This window comes from Thalia democratica, chromosome 5 (genome assembly GCF_965202585.1).
Source record: "Thalia democratica chromosome 5, ktThaDemo2.hap1.1, whole genome shotgun sequence".
NCBI classification, from domain to species: domain Eukaryota; kingdom Metazoa; phylum Chordata; class Thaliacea; order Salpida; family Salpidae; genus Thalia; species Thalia democratica.
The window spans coordinates 61857240-61878312 of NC_139169.1; the positions used below are offsets into that span (position 1 = coordinate 61857240).

The 21073-nt window shown below is 26.1% G+C and overlaps 2 protein-coding genes across 2 annotated transcripts; one reads left to right on the plus strand and one right to left on the minus strand.

Moving 5' to 3' along the window:
• The first annotated feature begins 886 nt into the window (after nucleotides 1-886).
• On the plus strand, nucleotides 887-12513 carry LOC145835511 (transmembrane protein 185B-like). The gene is made up of 8 exons (XM_082943153.1): nucleotides 887-996; nucleotides 1288-1464; nucleotides 7021-7234; nucleotides 7792-7961; nucleotides 8976-9060; nucleotides 10053-10188; nucleotides 11309-11508; nucleotides 11755-12513. The coding sequence occupies exons 1-8, from the start codon at nucleotides 959-961 to the stop codon at nucleotides 11818-11820; spliced, it is 1086 nt and encodes a 361-aa protein (XP_082799279.1). The 5' UTR covers nucleotides 887-958; the 3' UTR covers nucleotides 11821-12513.
• Nucleotides 12514-17687: 5174 nt separating this feature from the next.
• On the minus strand, nucleotides 17688-19785 carry LOC145836708 (gastrotropin-like). Its single transcript, XM_082944489.1, has 3 exons — nucleotides 19713-19785; nucleotides 19034-19209; nucleotides 17688-17837 (listed from the first exon to the last, which is right to left on the minus strand). The coding sequence occupies exons 1-3, from the start codon at nucleotides 19783-19785 to the stop codon at nucleotides 17688-17690; spliced, it is 399 nt and encodes a 132-aa protein (XP_082800615.1).
• Between the last annotated feature and the right edge of the window lie 1288 nt (nucleotides 19786-21073).

Genomic DNA, 21073 nt, shown 5'->3' on the forward strand with positions numbered 1-21073 from the left:
TTTTGTGACAAAATTTTCATTTTTCAAAATTATTAAAATTCATAAGTAACGTTTTTTTTTGTAAGGAACATTTCCTGAAAATTTGAAGAAGATTGCTTGAAAAATGAAGGAAAAGATAGATTTTTAGTGAATTTTAAAATTTCAGAGAAAATTGACCCCAAAAAGTGTGCAGTCTATACGTTTGTATTGAAAACTTTTTACAAAAAATGAAAAATATCTAAAAGTTAAATGATATTTTTTAATTCTTTAAAAATTAACTCTTTTAATTTGTGTATTGTATTAATTTTGAGAGTGGATTTGACAGCAAAAACTTAATGAATTTTTTTAAAGAAGTAATAGATAAATATCTAGTGAAACATACATACTTTTGATTTTTTGCCTTTAATATAGAACCTGTAGTAATCTACTTGTATCTTGAAAAAAGTACTTTTTCATTACATCTTTCATGTATTTTGTTTTGTTAAATATAAACAGTTATTTTGTTTACAAAACTTTTTTACCTAAAAGTAAGTCCTCAACCACAGGTCATTACAATATGTGTACAAATTAAGCTAGCTACAAATGGTGTTGTTTTTTGTCAAAATCAAATAAGTTTTTAGTTACATACATATAATGTGCCTGAAAATAACTTGTGCAGAGCAAATAAATCTCCAGCTTTTCAACATAAATCATACTAAAGTTTTCTACTTTTTTGATTTTCAATGTTAGTAATTCTTTTTAAATGTAAATATTATTACTATTTAGCTCATGTTTTTCAAATTCATGTAGCCTGCAAAAACTTTCTTATAAGAGTTTCTGCTGGTGAAAGAACTTTTTTTTTTTTTGACTATAGAATCTTTCCACTATAGAATTATTAAAACATATAAGTTAAAATAAGTTTTATTTAGAACAAAATTTTAATTAAAAAAAGTTTCTAGCTTAAAATGAGTTCATAGAAATCAGTTGTTTTTTTATCAGCATGGACTTGAAGATTTTTTTCAAAGATTTCAATGCAAGGTACTTTTTAATATTTTAAAATAAATGTTTTTTGACATGTACTCATTTGGATAAACATTTTATTTATACAAAATCAATATTTTAAGTTTATGAACTGTTTTAACTGAAATCTCAACCAATAGTTTTCAGTTTTCTGGTATCATTTTTTAAATTTGCTTATGTGAAATAATTATAACTAACTTCACCTGATACAACTAAATATAAAGTTTTGTTTAGCTATTAAAAACAATTTAAGTCTACTTTTATATAATCTAAATACATATAGTTACAGTAAATAAAATTTTGTTACAGCAAATTCACACTGTTCTCATGCCTGCTTCCCTTCTCAGTTTTGCTCTCCCTTCATGTCAATGGGGACATAAACGTCTCAATATGGACAGTTTTCACCCCATTGTGGGTGCTCAACGCGATTGTGATTTTTGGTGCAATCATTGGTTCTGTTTCCTGGTGCAGACATCCAAGGAACAGGTTTGTTTGTGCAGCTGGCATAAAAAATTAACTTGAATTGATTAAAAAAGGTTACAAAGGTTGTAGACTGTTTATGAGAAGTTAATTGTTTTATTTAATCATAAAAATACTTTAAAAATTTATATAAAAAAGTTTTAAGCTTATATACTGAGCTAAACTTGTTACCTTGCAAAAATTATAAGCAAATTGTTAGTTAAAACTCTTACTTATATATGGTTTTTGAAAAATAGTTATATCAACAATGCAAATAAAACATTGCTAATTTGTTAAACTTATTGTTTTTGGAAAAGAGTAAAAATAATTATTGTTATAGTGAAATTTTAACATTTCAATAAAAATATTTAAGTTATATTTAAATACTTATTAAAATTTTATATAGTGCTTATTCACTTATCCGCATATATTGGGCAAGACTTTTCTGTAAACATGTCCGGATAAGCATTTTTCCGAATAAGTTAAGTGCAAAAAGTTGTTTTTTTCATGAAATAATAAAACTGCAATGCATAATAAATAATAAAAGCGCAGCTCCTCTTTTTCTGCTTTAACTTTTCTGACTTTTCAAAATTTTGTACAAAGTCAACTTGCCTATACTAAACTGCTCCATTATAAAATACTTTGGCATATTGTTTTTTACCATTTTACGAACTTCTAATTTATTTTTAATAATCAGTGAAAATCGTTTTCTTTATCTTTTTTTTATCTTGTCAATTTCTAAAACCTGGTATGTTGAGTGTGTCAAATTTATTAGTGAAAATAATTGTCATGCGACTCATTGTAAAAAAATAGTGTTTGAATTAATAACTTTTATAACATATTTAGAATTATTAATAAACATAAAGATATTACAGTTGTACAGTCATTTCCTATAAAAAATAGAACTTAATTAAGGATCAAAAAAACTTAAAAAGTTAAAATAAAAAGCTATAAGTCATATTTCAAACAACATTGTTTAAAAAATTTTTAAACTGACTTATTTTATAGACAAAGGTTTTTGATTACTAAATTAGTTTTGAATAAATTTTGAATGTAAGCTTCAGCAATATTATTACGCCATAATTATAAACTAAAATGCAGAATTTATGAAATCACTTTAAATTTTCTTACAGTATGAAAGCTTAAATATTTGTATAACACAAATGTGTAAAAGTTAAATATTGAATACCTTTTAAAGTTTTTCTAGACTTAAACTGTCCGGATTAGTGAATAAGCACTGTACTTAGTAAAACACTTTAAGCTCATACTCTTCTGTAAAATCTAGAAACTGTTTTACCAAAATAAAAAACAAAAACCTGATATCTATTTTGAAATACTAAGGCCACAGGGGGGTCCAACACTTCTTTTATATAAAATAACTTTAGTATTTGTATGAAAGCTTTAAGTACAAACTACAAGCCAGTTTTTATAGACTTCAAAAATATCATTTAACTTTTGAGATGTTTTATTTTTTGTAAAACTAAAAAGTTTCTGATACAGGCGTATAGACTCTAATTTTTGGGGGTCAATTTTCTCTGAAATTTAAAAAATCACTAAAAATCTATCTCCTCCTTTATTTTTCAAGCAATCTTCTTCAAATTTTTTAGGAAGTGTTCCTTACATTATAAGAAAAAAGTTTTACTTATGAATTTTAATAATAAAAAGAAAAAAGAAATATGAAAAAAATTTAAAAAAGAAGTCTTTTTTTTTCTTTAAAGGTATTTTTAGTTTGAATTTTCTAAAGTCCAAAGTAATATTTTTTTATTTTTGTATAAAGATTAGGCTGTGAAAGTTTGAAGAAGATAACTTGAAAAATATAGGAGGAGGTAGATTTTAAATAAAATAGTCCTTCTTTGCTGTTTTAGTTTTCCCTTCCCATAGGGAACCTATTATGCGGCCCGACTTTGACTGGTCATATCTCAAAATTCTTTGCCTGTTTTAGTGGCTACAGTTAGGGAAAATGTGGGTTGAGTAAATAGTTTTTCATTTTCTTTGCTTTTTTGTTGTTTTATTTGTTTTTTTTTTTGTATTGTTATATTTGTGGTTGGCGGTTTTGAGTGCTGATTGGTACAAAAATAAATACAGTTAATAAATGCAACAACTCCATGAGTTTCATAGTCTGTAATGAAAACAAAATTATCTCTAGCCATTTAAAGTAAGTATAGTGCAGAAAATGAACCAGTTATTATATTAATTATACAAAAAATGGACTCTCTTTATAAACATAGTTGTTTTATAATAAGTAAAGTAAAACAAAAGCATTTTTAAGCAAAATAATTTATGGTAAGCATAATTAGCATATTTTAAATATTTTGGTTGTAGTTTTTGTCTTTGAACTACTTTTTAAACCTTTTGTTTAGAGTTTAAGTATCATAAATTCTTCTTTCTTTATATAAAAGTAGTTAATTCTGTAATGCAAAAAAAAAAAAAAATTAGAAGCGTTGAAGAAATTTAAAACTCAAAAAAATACAAATAGAAATTAAGTTATGATTGGTGGATTTTAGAGTACATATGATTTGGATGTGTTTTTGCTTCATTAAAAAGAATTTGAAAAAATTGCAAAAAAAAGTATGCCGCCAAAAAAACTTATTTCAACCCCAAAAATCACATATTTTAATTTTTTAACTTAAACAGTAATATAATCACTTGTACATGTCCTAGACTTATAATTTAGGTCTTAAATGAAAGCTTATAATTTATATCTTATTGACATAGATTTAAAGACATATTAACTGATTTTAATGTATCATGACGTCATAATCACCCTAAACTTGCAAATTTTGTCTGTAAAATGGTGCTTTTCGGAAAATTAAAAAGCATAGCTTGTTAGTGATTTTAATAAAAAAAATTCTTGTAAAAAAAAACTTTTTAGGTATAAATACTAACGTTTAAAAGTTAAAGTGATGTGGTGTGTATATTTGCAGGATATTTGATGTCATAGCTCATTTAGCTATAAGTGTTTAAAAAACCCTTAAATAATTATTAAATAAGCATTACAACAAATTAACGAAAATATTAAAAAGTTATGATTTATTATAGGCAAGATAATGTTGTATGGCATTGAACATTAAGTTAATGAATTCAAAATAAAGACTTTTAAAAAGAAATAAAGAAAATTGCAAAATTAAACTAATATTGTGCTGTATAACTTAGTATTAACACTTGACATTATTGCAAAATGACTGATACTTTAAAAAATTTTAGTATAAAAATCTGTCACATGACTAATAAAATCTAATGGACTATCTGTTTGAAATTATTAGGTAAACATAATACTCTTAAAGATAAAAAAAACCTATCATTCAACTTTCTGTAAAAGACATCTGTTCTACTAATAAATCTATTTGAGTATGGTTTCTCAGTGAAAAAGTAATAGAGCTTTTATTAGAACCATTCCATACACCTTTACTTTTACAATCAAGAATAGATTCTTTATGCAAGTTCAGCAAATCACGTTTAGGTGGGTGTTTCCACTTCAAGTTATTTCCATCTCGAACTCTCATGAGGTGGTCCATCTTGTAAGTCCCATCATCATTTTACCTTCAAAAGTAACAATGTACCATAAGTCTGATGACCCTTCACTAATTAATGTGGAATAATAATGCTCTACCAAAATATCATCATTTTTTTCTTTCTGTATGTTTGGGGAAGAAGCCCCTACAATTAATGCTGCATCAGTGTTTGTTGGTAATGAACACAGAGACTGAGAGCACTCACCATTTTCTGCAACAAGAGCACATAAATTTAGGAGTCTTTCCTTGTGTGTTTTACTTTGAAAAGTTTTGGATTGTATAACACTCCTGATTTGTGTATCTCTCTAAAGTAAATTAACTCAGTGCAAACAATAACTTCATTTTGATCAGGATAGGATTTTAAAAATAGTACCAAGTTATTCAACGCTCACCACAGGCCCACTCCAGCTTTTTCACAGTTTGAGACACTTGTACACGCATTGATCCCTTTTTTTCCCCTTTTCAATTTTTTCTTTTATCTGTTTAAGCTTTGAAACTTTTTGTTCTGCTACCCACCTTTGCTCCATCTAATTCAGCGATTTTACATTTTTATCAAAAAAATGATATGTTAAGTTTGAAAAGAATCAGATATAAGTTAGCACAGTCATTTCTTATCCCTTTTGCTGTGAAGCGTTTGCTCCTAAACTTTGCCACTGCTGCAAGCTTTCCATATCCAGAAAGGTACCCTTCAGATTCTAAATTATTGTTTTGGAGTCCTGCCAGTTATTCATCAGTTAACAAGTTGAGCTCAGTAGCACGTGGTGGACTTGACAAATGAAAGTTTCCAAATCCATATTCTCTACCTGTTTGGCGATCAAAAACTTGGGCGGCATTGAGACACACATTGTTAAGAATTTTATTACACAACTAGATGTTGGCTTTAAGACCTTGTTATGTGGATAATGTATCACATAGGTATCAAAAGGGTTCATTATTCCATTGCTGAGATCTTCATAAAGGTTAAGAAATACTTATAGAAGGTCTTTTTGAGAGCTAGTCTCAACAAAGTGTAAAAAAGGTAGTGTCATCTTAGAGAAAAGTAAAAAAGTGCCTCAGTTCAGTCACTAGAAATTCTGAGTCAAGCAGTAGTTTGATGACTTCCACATGCTGGTAATTAGATGTGTTACATTTATAAGCATGCAAATAAACGGAAGGTTTTGCAAAATAAATGCTGCAGAATACCCAAGTTTAATAAACCTGCGTTTGTGATAAATACCAAGGCGATTAACTTGGTTCTCTCTGTTTAGAATTTAGTCAAAGAGATCTGCTTGATTTGTACTGTGCGCTGATTTTTCATGGCTGACTAATCTTAATATGGATGAAATTGTACACTTGGTTACACTTTTTTTTCCTTGCAAAGATGGTTTAGCTGTAAGTAATTGCATCAATAATGTAAGTAGTTGTAGCACTTCATTACAATGCAATTAAAATGACATTATATCAGGAATATATTTCTGGCTAGCCTAACTCCGCACATTTTACATTCAAAAAAAAAAAAACTAAATGTAAAGCAACAGAAGAATTTACTTTTTATATTTGAAAAAAAAGTACAATTTTAGCGATAAAATTTATATATTTTGTCTAATAATGACGTCATAATGCATCAAAAGCAGTTGAAAAGTACTTAAATGTATGCCTTTAATTATAAGCTTTCATTTAAGTTAAAAATTCAAGTCTAGGACATGTATAAGTAATTTTATTACTGTTTAAGTCAAAAAATTAAAACATATGTAATTTTTGGGGTTGAAATAAGTTTTTTGGGTGGCATACTTTTTTTATAAGTTTTTTTTTTTATAGTCTTTATAATGAAGCAAAAACACATCCAAAAAAAATGTATTCATATGAATTTTACAATATGAGCAAAAAATGTGCTGTACTCCCTACCCCTATTTTTAGTTTAGTTTAATTGATTCTACACAAAAACTTAAAATAACAGCAGAACATATTTCCATTAAATTTTTTATTGGTAAGAATTTGTGCTTTTTAAACCTTAACATCACAGTTTTACAACCAAACAAAATATAAATTATGAACATTTAAATTCAATAATATTGACATATTATGACGTCAGAAGGGACAGGGAAAGCTACACTGAGTACAAAGCGCTTCTCCTCACCGCTTCATTGCACGTGGCGTTGCTGATGTTCGAGTCTCTGGTGTGCTACAAGCTCGACAACAACATCAACGCGCTCAAGTGGATCGTCGTGTTCGCTCCTTTGTACCTGACTGCCCCCATCGCGATCGCCGCTTGCGTGTGGGGGTTCAAGAACAATCGGAGCCTCGAGGTTGGTTTTTGTTGTAATAAAATAATAATGTTTTAATTGTTACTAAGTTGTCGTTTTGAAGTAAAGTTTTACATTTTTGATGTTTATCTCGTAACAGTATTAAGATGTTTTAGTTTCTTGAAACGTCCTTATGTATGTCAATTATGATTTTGTTGTTGCTATCTTAATACTGTACATAAAAACTTTTATACTTCAAAAAAATCAAATGTTTTATTTTATACTCATTATATTGTTTGAAGCACTTTCAGATTCTTCATTAACAAACAAGTTGGATATAAACTTAATGAACACAAATTTTAATGCTTGTAAAAAAATTTAAACAAAAAATTTGTTTAACATGTTAACTTCAAGAAAAAATAAACAAATCAAACCAAAATTGACCGATTACATCTAAGTGTTTTAAACAAAACTTAAGTATAAACATTACTGTTATTTAGTAGCTTTTGTATTCACAGGTAAAGCCTTTAGTTTTGATAGTAAAAATTAGTTTCTAAAGAATAAATTTTAAAAAGTTTATATTATAATACCTATTTAAACTCACATTATTTAAACTCCAGTTGGAAGGCGTGCTGTCTTCGAACATACTCTTGTTCATCTTCGTCCAGTTGAAGTTGGACGGGTACATTTGGTGGCAGTGGACGGCCGTGTTCATACCTCTGTGGATAGTGATGTGCCTCCCGTGCGTCGCGGTGCTGTACTACTTCGCGTGGGCTGTTATATTGTGCAGGTGTGTAAGTTTTTAATAGAAATGTTAAATAAAGATGTGCAAGTTGAATATTTTATTCACAACCGGGATTCGGTGACAAAAAATTGTGAACTCTTCAAGTTAAATAAAATACTAAACTGCTACTTTTAAGAAATAAGCTCTTTACATTTCAGTAAATTGAGCAATCTTTTTTAGTTAAGACAAATAACTATTTTAGAAATGTTAGAAATGAAACTTTCAAAAGATACATATGTTTACTGATTTGCCTTTAAAATTTTTATATAATATTTCATTATTAGAGATTAAAAAATTACTTTTTATTTTCTACTACTTTGCGTAGGCTGTCGTACTGTGAAGGTGATTGTTTTAGATTGTATTTCGCTCAAGGTTGCCAAAAAACCTGGAGTTTTAGAATTTCTAAAACAAAAACTGAGGCTTCGTACAAAATTCACTAAAAAACCTGGAATTTCAAACTATATATACATGCAATGTAATGAAATTACAATTAGCTTCGAAAAATCTGCTACAGTTTATTTTTTTGTATTATTGAAAAAAAATCATTAAAAAACACATATAAAGCTTTACAGTATCAATTGAATGTTGTTATACTATTTATAACAGTTTTGTTATCTTAAGTTTAATTTTATAGTAAAGATAAACCAAAGACTGTTTTTTACTCTGGAAGAAATTCAGAAAACCCGAAAGAAATTTACAAAAAGCATTTGGCAACCCTGTTAATTAAAATTGTGCTAAATACTCCAAAATTTTATTCTTGATATTTGTCTGCATGGTTCTACGATTTTACCTTTAAAATTTTCAAAAGATATCGTTATACTGTGCAGGTAAGTTTTTACTCGCAATAGTTTGGTTTAATGAATGCTTTCTAGAAATCATCCCTGTCTATATCTGAGAAATGTTTGCAAAAATATTTTTTTAGTCTTAAGATACTTTTAGAAATGTTTTCCTGTTTATAATGAATAAATTATATTTATAAATATGACATTTTGCAGTTCTTAACAGTTTTATAAAACGCAGGTCATCTTACCACCAGCAAAAGCAATCTCATCTTTTTGTGGCTTTCAATTGGATCTGCATCGTCGTTCCACTGCTGTTTTTCCAGGTTTGTTTATATAATGTGTATTGTTTTTTATCATTTGTTTTGTTCATTTTTTAAGAATAAACTTTTGGAAAGTTGTTGTTAATTTTTTGTGGGTATAATAACTACTGATTCTAACATATTTTACAAATTATTTTATTGTACCTGCATAGGTGTATATTTGAATCTCCATAAATCCGGCTAATAAACTGAAATTTCAGTCTTATTTGAATATTTGCTGAGTAGTAAGTTATGGATAAGGGTATAAATAAATAAAAAGTTTAAAAAAATTGATGACCCAGCAAATATACAAATCAGACTGATCTTTGAGTATACTTTCCCTATATTTGGGTAAATTCTTTTTAAGTATGTTATTATTACATTGATAAAGTTTTATTGTTTATTTAAATTAACTAAACTTAAAACACGGATTTCAATAATGTTTCATGTTTCATCTTAGTTTATTCTCTAATAATAACAACTTTAAATTTAAATAAAAAAATATCGACAAATACATTGCATTTTTATTGAAGTAAGAAATGTTCAAAACAAATGCAATGTAATTGCGGACTATTTTAATTCAAATTTTGTAACTCAAAAATTATTTAACTTCAAATTTGATACATAAAATGTATAAATTTTATCTAAAAATGTTTTAGATACAAGTTGAGAACTGAAAACTAAGAAATAATTTATATCTTAATCTTTTTCATAAGTTTCTTTTTTTCAACTTCAATAGTTAAAGTTTTAAATATATCGTCTATTAGGTCATTTGTTAAATTAAATTTTTTTAGTACTAAGTTTGTAAAATCTCTATCATTGATTTTTAAAGATTTAAAATCAACGTTTGAAGTTATTTAAACAATCAATAAATGTTTTTTCGAGAAGTCCGACTAATTATCAAGCAAACTCATTATTTTAAAGGTGCTACTTGCTTTCAATAAGTACATTTTTAATAAAACTTATGATAGTGTATTGAACTTTCAAATAGTTTAATTTACATAACTATTTTAAAGGTGCTCCTTGCGTACAAGTTGGACGAACTGCGGATAACTTCCTCATCTTATTCTTGGGATCAGGTTTTCTTCCCACTCCACGTATCAATATTCGCCTTCATCATTTCTTCGTTCGGTTCTAAGGGTGGCAATAAGTGTTAGATAATATTTTTTTTAAATATACTGTTTTTAGGTATATTCGAGTAAGATGTTTATAGTATAATGTATTTCACTTAACTTATAATGTAATTTTCTTTCAGTTCTAAAAGGGCAATAAGTGTTTCTATTAGAAAATATTGAAAGTTTAATTATGGTTTTCAGATTAATTTAAGTTGGTTAACGTTATAAATAGCCAAATATTTTAAAGACAATTGTAAGTTATAGTTTGTTTAAAAGCTATATAGTCTAAATCCAATTGAGTTTTACCTAGTTTTTCGACATAATAAATATACAAGTTAAGGTTTAGTTTTTGCATAAGTTTAAGTTTCTGTTTAGAAATTGAGAAATAGATTTCTTAAATCCTATCCATGGCATATCAGAATTCAATTTTTTAAATAGGTCTAACTTAAATAAGTTGAATTTGTCAAAATAATAATAAAGTTTATGTTTTCAAAATGTCTTGTAAAACTCAAATTTTTATTCCAAAATATTTAAAATTTCTTCTACATTAAATATGTTTTTGTCATCTAAAAGTAACAGGTATCAAACAAAAAAAATGTTGTTATGCCTTCAGTTGCAGGGTTGCCACAAAGTCAGGAAAAACAAAAAAAAAAGTTATAAAAGTCAGGAAAAAATTGTGGTTTTCGAAAAAATTCGGTAAATTTAATATAACCATGCTTTAAAGAAGAAAGTTTATCATTACTAAAAACTGAATTTTGCTAATGTTATTTTCTAAAAAATTAAAAGAAGTGCAAAAAAACAATTATTTTAACCTAAATAAAAATAAGATTGAAAACCCTAAATAATTTCAAGTCTTTGTTTATGTATTTTTGAATCGGTTTTAATTTTGAATTTATTTAACAATTCTTTTTCATCTCGACCTGAAACCCTACAATTAAGTATGTTACACTAATAAACTGTATTAGTAAAAGGGTGTTAAATTCTTTATAAAGCTGTAGTGTTGAAGTATAAGAGATAAAAATTACATATAAAATTTTAAGATTTATCAAAATTAGCAAAAGAATGAATTCAAATTTTACACATAACCTACTTCAAATTTAACAAGGTGTATTGAAAAGGTATCACATGTATTCATTCATACTTTGATTTTTCCACAGGGTGGTTCGGCATCGGATCCGAGTTCTGCCCCTTCCTCCTCAACTGCTTTCCCTTTCTCACCGTGTACGGCAACGTGTCGTACTCGTTCGACCAATCAAAACAGCACGAGCACGAAATGCACGAAGTGTCGGCCAATCAGGAGCAGTACGCGCACCTGTACGGAAGCAGCAAGAAGTACAAGCAGGTGAAGGTTGAAAAGGTGGTTTATTATTTAACTAGTCTTTTGTTTTCTTTTTTAAAGTTCAAAATTGTGTTGTTATTGAATGTACAATCAAGTAAAATAGTTTATTGACAAGACCAAATTTTGTTTTTAAAGTATTTGTTATAGGTGCTTCGAGCGCAATTTGTTTTTTTTATAAAAGCTTAAAAATGTTTTATTATTAATGTATGAATTTAATTAAGTAATCTAATTAAATAAAATTTATTTTTTAAACATTTGTTAAAGGTGGTTCAAGCGCAGGGTGGAAACGGAGGCAGGGAAAAGTTTAACCAGATCGACACTCCTGATTAATAAAAAAACAAATAAGAAGAGTTTTTTTGTGGTTGATTAGAAAAGTGTAAGATGAGTGTGTAACTGTACTTGATTTTGCGATTGAAGTTTTTTGTAACTTTTTGTGTATGTTTATCGACAGTCCTGATTAGTATGAGGAGTTTTTTTGTAGTTGATGACTTTAATTGACTATATACTGAGCTAAATTTGTTTTTTTTTGAATTTGAAATGTTTTGGTATCTATTTTTATTAAAAAATGTTGTCTGCCTGAAAACTAAATAATATTTTTTATTAAATGAGTTAGAAATTTTGACTACATCGACACTCCTGGTTATTAGGATATTTTTTGTGGTTAATGACTTTGGAATGTCAGTTGGATGAATGTATAAGTTGGCTTTATTTTGATTTTGCTGTTGATTTTTTGTTATGTCTATTTATATAATCGATAATGTTTACTTGAGTTAAGTCATGATTTTTGCATTTTTTACTAAGTTTTTTTATTTTCAAGCATGTATTTAGCTAATTAAAATCAATTTGAAGTCCATAACAAAATGGACTTGAGAAAGTTATAATTTGTGTGTTTATATAAATAACTAGATAATTAAGTTTCATTTACAACATTTTTCAATATTTATTTTAATCTAAACCCAATTTTTCTTTAATGTTAAATACAAAAATTTTGTTATGTAAACTAGCTTGCAGTTTAATATTTTTTTTTTTTGTTAAAACTTTCAGCCGAGTTGAAATTATGTATTAGTACTATAAAATGTACTAATACTAAATACATAAGTTTTGAATTCCCTAGAAAAGCATTATTAAATTCAGAGATTTTCAGATTTTTTAACATGTGTCTGATAAGTCAGCAAAATAGTTGACTTTTATGAAAAGTCTATTATTGAGTATTTAGTACTTTTTTGTTGCTGTATATTATTCGTAATCATCGAAATGAATAGAATTATCGTTATTAAATATTTTATGAAAAATTGTTTGAGTAATAAAAAAATCATAACTAACTTTTTTTTACATATTTAGATACAGCATTCACAATTTGATAAAAAAGTTTTTTGTAATTAAAAATTATTTCTATCAATTTTAAAACAAAAACATAAAAAGCTTAATTGTAGTTTATTGTTTAACCTAAGGTCTTGAAACCTTTTGTACTAGAACTAGTAATGATAATAAATTTCATCAGTTTAATTTAAAATACTTTTCTATTTGTTTTAACTCCGAGTTATCAAATTCCTACTAAAACCTAGTTATTTTAATCTTTTTTGAAGTATAAAAATCCTATATGATCATATTATGTAGCAGAATATAATTTTGGCTAATGTATTTGTATTTACCTTATACATACATTTTCACTGGTCAGCCAACTACATTTAGTTCATCTAAAAAGTGTTCTGTAAACAGATGCTAATTTTAATAATAGTGGATATGTAGTAATATCGCAATGTCAATCAGTTCGTTTCTGGACTATGCAATAGATATAAGTATGATAGAAAATAGCCAGTAGTTAGAATAACTTTCTGATAGTGTAAACTACATTCCGCAGCATCAGAAATGTTTAACTTAAATTAATGCATTTTAATTTCAACTAAATTTAAGAGAAATTTATTGTTTTTACAGTTAAATTCATAAAGATTTGTATTAAGAAAAAGTTTCGCATGGGTATCTAAAGGCTCGCAGTGGTAAATGTCTAGAAAGCTAACATGATTATATGACATTGATAAACTTAACGCATATGATACGTTTAAAGACATTCTATTATTGTTATTTGAAGACTTATACAGAATAAGTGAAGTTTTCTTTCTAAAATCTTTGCTAAACTACATTAATTAATATATCATTATCTAAGTGTTTGTTGAAAGAAAAAATATTAGGAACTGTTTAATTAAATGTATTATGACCATAACACTAAATTCACCTTAATTATTTGAAGGTAAAAATTGTGAATTTTATTTAAAATTTGATCAAAGTAGGCTCACACTTTTTAATTTTCCGAATATCAGATAAACAAAATATTTTATTCAAACTCGCTTGAAAACAGCCGTTTTTTTAAACTAATCGTGCTTTTATTGATTTTTTGAGAATGTAAAATTTTAGTAGCCAAAAGTTTACTAAACTGATTTTCGTACTTTTTCTAACTATTTTTTTTATAAAAGTTGAAACTATAAAATACTAAGAAATTTTAAGTCAGACAACTTAATTTTTTTACTTACCGATTTCCAATACTGCACTGCTTTTAAATATTTTTGGACTATCAAAAGTACGACTGCAAACTTGAAAGCATTAAGTTTTAGTATACTAGTTAATTTAAAACTTAATACTTTTTGCAAAAAATTTAAATTATTAATTTTCGCAATAGAAGCAACATAACTGTAATAAAGACAACTGGTACTATACTTAAAAAGTCAGTGATAGCTTTTAAACATTCTACAATTATAGTTATTAACTGTACAATATTTAGAAGAAAAAAGCTGTTTTTCTAATTTATAGGACGTGTTTTGTCTATGTTAAAAGAAAAGAAGTTTAATTTTCGATATAAATACTAAACTACTATTTTAAGGTTGTTTAAAAATCCAGAATAACATTCTTTGTTTGATTATATTCTAAAAATACATACATGAACGGTGTAAATAACTATTAACTATTTAATAAAATAAAGCTAATAGAATTTTATATAAATATTACAAAACTTATTATGATTGATAATTTAAAACTTAAAAGAAGTTTGATTCAAAGTTTGATTAAATAACAATGTTTTTCTTTACAACTTTCTAAAAATAATTGAATAATTTAACTAAATTCTTCTATTTAAATGTAAAATTCATTTTAGCTTTATCTTAATTAAACTATTTTCCATTAATTTGTTTATCGAACTGTAAAGTGTAACACTATATATTAGAATCGTCAATAAATTAACACACTTGTCTGGATTAGTTTTCATTTTAGCTCTGCTGTTTTTTTAATTTCAATACTTTTTTGTTGTATATATAGACCTTTTTGTATATACTCCAAGGAAGATAGGTTATAAAAAATCTGTATGTTTTATAAACTGTTTTGGACTAATGAACTATACGAAGTAAAGAGTTATACTTTTTTAAGATCTTTAAATAGAGATGTCACTTACTTATCTGTCTTTTAATCAAATGACTTACTGAAGATTTTTATAAAAGTTAAAAGAGTATTTGAATAAGCTTTTCACGCGATTAGTCCTATTAAGTTAGTGTTGTCTTATTTTTGGTTTTGAAAACGAACTAAAAGCTAGTTTACAAACTAAAATATACTTTATGTGGTGTACGACTCGATAACCGAAAGGTTCCTTTGTACACTAAGTCTTTAGACCAAACTTTTGGAGTGCTTTTTTTGTCGTTCAATAAACAGTATATATGTACTGAGTATAATATAAAAGACAAACTGATTTTGTTTTTCAACAAATTTGTAACACTAACTATTTTATTTTTTAATTTGTAGCTCATTATAATTTTGATTTTGTTGGGTACGCAACTCGATGACCGAGCGGTCTTTTTGCGTATCTAGGTCCTTGAACCAAAATATGTTGAGTAGTTTTTCGTTTTTTTTTATACCACTATTTACGTTTTTTAAGTTTAGTTGTTGAAAAAACATTAGAGATATCTTTTTTGTAAATGAAAAACAAACATACTTCTTTTTTTCAAAAATTTATTTAACAAACTTTACCCAGTAAAACCTTTTGAAAAAAAAGTAAAAATATAAAAACTGATAGACTTTGACAAAACATTTGGTTTTATCCTTATAGTTTTTCTACTTAACTAAGATTTGCTGTAAAATCTGTGAAAAATTTCAACTTTTTCAAAGTGAATATGTTTATAAAATAGAACTCAAAATTAAGGTAAAATTGAAAAGAAGTTAAATATTAAAACATTACCAAACCAGGATATTAGATCTGAGTTGTTTATAAACGATATATTGATATTAATTCAGACATTTATTAAAAGTTTTTAATGTAAAACAGAAAAACAGGTAATGTAAACAAAGTAATAAAAAAGTTTATATCACAACAAATTATGTTAGACATGACTAAGATGTTAAAAAGCAAATTTTTTAACGATGATTCATGACCTAAACTTTAGCAATCTTCTACTGACGATCACAATTTAAGATATTAATTTTAAAAGAGCTGTAAGAAAACCAGTTTCAAAAATATACGAAGAGCACCTTCTAATTCTGCAATCTTTTTTTTATAAAAGTCTGGAGCTAAAAATATAGATTTCACAATTTTAAATTTAAAAATTTCTGCATAATGCACTTTTGCTATTTACAGCATTTTTTAGTTGTTTATCTGGTCTTGTGTTTAATTTAATTAAATTTCACTTCATATTAGTGAACAATTTTATTTTGAATTTAGAAAGCTACAAAATGTTACAACTTAGACTATTTAATTCAATCGTTTTTCTTTTTTAATTCAAACATTCGTCTTTTTCTAACTTTCCCTCAAAAACTAAAAAAAATTATTTTTCCAATTTACTTTAATTACTAGAAAAATTTACTGATCATCTTGGTTAAAAAAATTTAAAGGAAAATTGAAACAGTTATAATTTTTATGCTTTAATTTAGTATTTTAGAGAATAAAAAAAGTTCTTACAGTTATAAAGTTCATATTTAGTTTAGATATTTAGTATCGTGCACTTTATTATATAAGTAAATCAAAAATTAGTAAAACAAGTTAACTCATAAGTATTTAAAGTATATAATGTTGTATATAATGTTTATTGAACGATAAAAAAAACGCTTCAAAAGTTTGGTCTAAGGACCTGGTGTACAAAGGAACCTTTCGGTTATCGAGTCGTACACCACGAGTAAGTAATCATTTATATGTTATTTTCTTAAACGTACTTTCTATGTGCTTGTATAAAGTATCCCATTTAGTTTTTCTTGTAAAAATTAAGAACTTATATTTTAGATGATTAATTACACAATTGTAATGTTGTTTAAAAGATATATTTTTTAAAAGTGTAAGCTATTTTATTTTAATATTCAAAAATACTTTTGCTTATATAATTACTTTTTATTTCTGTTAAAACGGCTCAGATTTTGTTGCCTGAATCCAGCAAGAGACAATAGACAAACAGTAAAAACTATCTTTTATTTTAAATTGCTAAAATACAGACATAAACAGCTTGGTTAAACTTATAGTAAAGTTTTTATTAAAAAAAAAATCTTGTCAAATTCAATTATTTTCTTTTGTTTTAAACTTTAAAACAGAAAACACAATATTTTAATAATTTAAACGGAAGGAAAATGTTTAAGATTACAAAACTAAAAACAAACTTATTCAAATGACTTGCTACAAAAAAATGATTAAACGTGATAACAACTAAAATAGAATAAATTTGTTAGGTTGGCACCAATAAGAAAATGAAATTTCCGGCGTTAAAATAAAAAAAAACTTTAAAAACAGAGTGAATATTTTCAATCAAGCCTTCTTTAAATTGATTTTAACTGCACACAAGCAGAGAAGCTCTTTGTAGAATAAATCGATTAAGTTTATTTGCCTACTTTGAAGTAAGCGCAGTTTTAAAAGCTGGTATAATGCAGTTTAAAACGCCGGGATATTTTCTCAAAAAAAAAAAAACTTTTTTGTTGTTTATAAAAGTTTTAAAAATAGTCTATCTTTTAATGTATGTATAAACAAAAATCTTGAATATTTTGGCAAAAAATAAATACTTTTAAAATTTGTAAAAATAAAATAGTTTTGTAACTCAGAGTTTTTAAAAAAAGTCTGTCTTTTCAAGTACATTAACAAAGCTTGGAGGATTTGCACACAAACAAAACAAAAAAAAAAGTAAAGTTACAAAAATCTCTTACTTATTATTCAAAATTTTTCAACTCATAGACTGTTTTTTTTTTCAACTTTTAATTCTCCTCGACACTCGGTTCATCTGGTTGTTGTTGTAGATGATGGTTTCTTTCAAGTGGTCCTTATCCACCATTTCTAGCGTGACTTGGTAGAAATCGCCTCTCGCAACCACTTTGTTGCCTTCCATGTTTGCGATGAGCTGCGGGAAGTGCTTTGATTAGTTTTCGTAGAAGGAAAAATGCACAGCAGACTTTAAAAAAGATGTACAAAACTAGAGTTAAACCATGGCAATTTTGAATACAAAGTTTAAGAACAAAATTTCGAATTAAAAAAGCTATGAGTTGCTTGTTCATGCGTCTATAAAGTACAAAAGTTTGAAAAAATAAGTCTATGGTTTCAAATCAAACAAGAGTTATACAAATTAGTAGTTATTTAGGTTGTTCAAACATAAGTTAACAATAAAAAAGTTAATATGTTTTTACTTTAAATGCAGTTTGACTAATAGAAATGCGAAAACAAAGACTTTTATTTTACTCTTGAAAGAAAACTTTTAGATTTGTTAGTGCTTAAAAGATTACACAAAACCATGTATAGGTTGTAGCCTTTCTATCAATCTTTAACAATTTTTACTACTGGGAATGTATAAAAACTTAAAGTTTTTTCTTTAACATTTCTTATCATTGTAGCTCAAAAGTTGTACACCCTACGTCTCAATGCAAAACCTGATGATATATAAATAAAATTTCGATAGTTGGGTAGAGTTTCATGCATTAAGTACCAAAAGACTAATTTAGTTTATTTAACACAAAAGAAATGAAGGACACTCTTAAACACAACCAAAAGACCTCTGGGTTATCGAGCTACACATCACTTACTTATTTAAACTGTATGTATTGACTTACAATTTTTTAATATAGAAGAAATGTTCAAAAAAACTATAAACGAGAGCGAATAAAGTAGCGTAATTCATACAAGTAAAATAAAAATTTTGCTTTAAATGTAAAGTTTTTAGAAAGCACAAAAAAATTTTTTTCAACAAAACGTAAAAAGTTGTTACTAACGATAAACATACTTGTTGTATATTAGGTATCATATAATTTACCTTCACCATTGTTTTAGCATAAAATTTTTATAATTCAAACACAATAATGTAATTTTTTAAGTGTTTGGTACAATTAAAACTTTTTTTTAATGTTAAATTTGATTCTAAACAGTTATTTTAAAATTTTTTGATATATTTGTTAAAAAAGTTAGACGTATATCTTTTTAACATAAGATCAAAAAGCCTTTTGTAAATTAGAAATACACTGACTTTTTTTTACTTACAAAATATTTTATTTAAATAAAATTGAAACCTTTAGAATAAAAATCAATTAAATAAAATTTACAACCTACCCTGACTTTTTCACCTTTGATAGTCTCAACAACACAAGGTTTTCCGAGAATCAACTTGTTAGAAACCGTCTTGCGATGCCCGAGTCTTCTGATAACGAAAGTATTTGAAGATTCCTTATTGATTTCCGTGATTAGTTTGGAATGTTTCCAAAGTTCTACCCATTCAGGTGCAACCCCTAGTTAGGATTGAGCTTTAAAATAAAATAAAAAGATGTGCGTTTAAATATTGAGATAAGTTCAAGCAGTAACGAACTTGTTAAAGTTTTTAAGACCTTATATCTAAAATTGATACTAAGGCTTAGCAAATGTTTCGTTTACATAAAAGGACTTAAATCTAAATAAAAATTTACGTGACATACTTTTTTATATTTTATAAAATATTGCGTAACAGAAATTGTTTATATTATAAATAAGAAAATGTATACCAACTAAAAAAGTCAATTATATAACTTCAAGTATTAAATATTAAACGAAATCCTCGATGTTAAGAATGCTCTAAACTCAAAGATTTGTGTTCAGAAATAAAAAACATTGTTTGAAATAAAAAGTTAAGTTTAACAATTCAAAAATTTCCCATACAAAAGGAAATAAATTTTAAAGCTATAAAAGCGATGACGCGTTTGTTAAAAAAATAAATATTTAATAAATTCAATTTAATTAGTTTACAAAATTTGCAAACCGATTCCTTTCATAAACTCATTGTGGTTTTCTTTAGAAACTATAATAAATCTTCCAATAAATGTGTCTTCCATTGAGTTATACTTTACAGTTGTAAACGTATATTTTTATTTATAACCTTAATATTTTTAATAAAAATACAATTTGTATACCGTTCTTATTTTTACTTTTATAATCAATACTTTAAGATACAATGGGTTAAAGTTTATCACACTGTTTTCGCTAATTGTTACAAAGCAATTGGATATAATGAAAAACTTTGTACTTGTTTCATAAAAGTTACTGGTATAAGAAAAAGGTTTTAGTTTTGTATTAAATATAAAGCTGCTATAAAAGATTATTAAACTTAAAGGATTATCTTATTAAAAGTAGAGAATTAGCTGATTAAAATGTTATAAACGTGCCAAAACTGTTTTATGTGTATAAGCATATGAAATTTAATGAAAGCTTTTAGATCTTAAACGATAAATCTTAAGCTCCGACTTTAAAACAAAAATCAGCTTGATAACAGTTAGGTAGCTATTTGTGAACTTTTTATCTAAAATTATGCTTAGTGTTTTAAACTATCTTCCTCTACGTTGTTTGAATGAACTTAAAAGATTTTACAGCTTATTTTTACTTGCATTATTACCAAAAAAACGATACAGTTATTTAAAATAAACTTAACCTCGCTAAAAAGAAAACAATAGAAACTACTAAAATAACTTCAGCTAGACGAATAAAGCTTTGTGTAAACAAAACATCTAGACTTAATGTAACATTTTTATTATGTAGTAAAACTAAAACAAAATTTAAAACTAATACATTTCAAGCATTAATTTTTTTTTGACTTTTTAACTGCAAAAACAAAAACTTTCAGAAAACATAAAATATACACTAATGGCTAATTTAATTTGATATTCTAAAAAAACATGTAGCTATACTTTACAGTTTTATTTACTTAGAGTAGCTAAACTCTTTTTAAAAGCAGAGTTGTATAAGATAAATATACTAAATTTACTTTTCTCTTAAGCTTAGTGTTTTATATTATATTCATCTGTTTGATAGATAGCTGTTCAACAAAATAAATAAAAATCAAACGTAGCTGTGTTACATTATCAATAACTGTTTCAAATTCAGTTTATGTTGCCAACTAAGGTAGATTTCAAGTAAATTTAATTAAATTTCCATCGGGTAAATACATAAAAAGGTTTTTTTGAACAGTTTTTAAAATGGATTTTCAAGCAAGTCAGAAGAGTACAAAGTCAAACAAAGTTTGCGCTTTTAAATTAATTTTTAATTAGATGTGGCTTAGACAAAGCTTTCCGCTTTATAATGTATCTTTGTTGCTAAAGCTATAATGCTATTATTTTTTAAATTTAG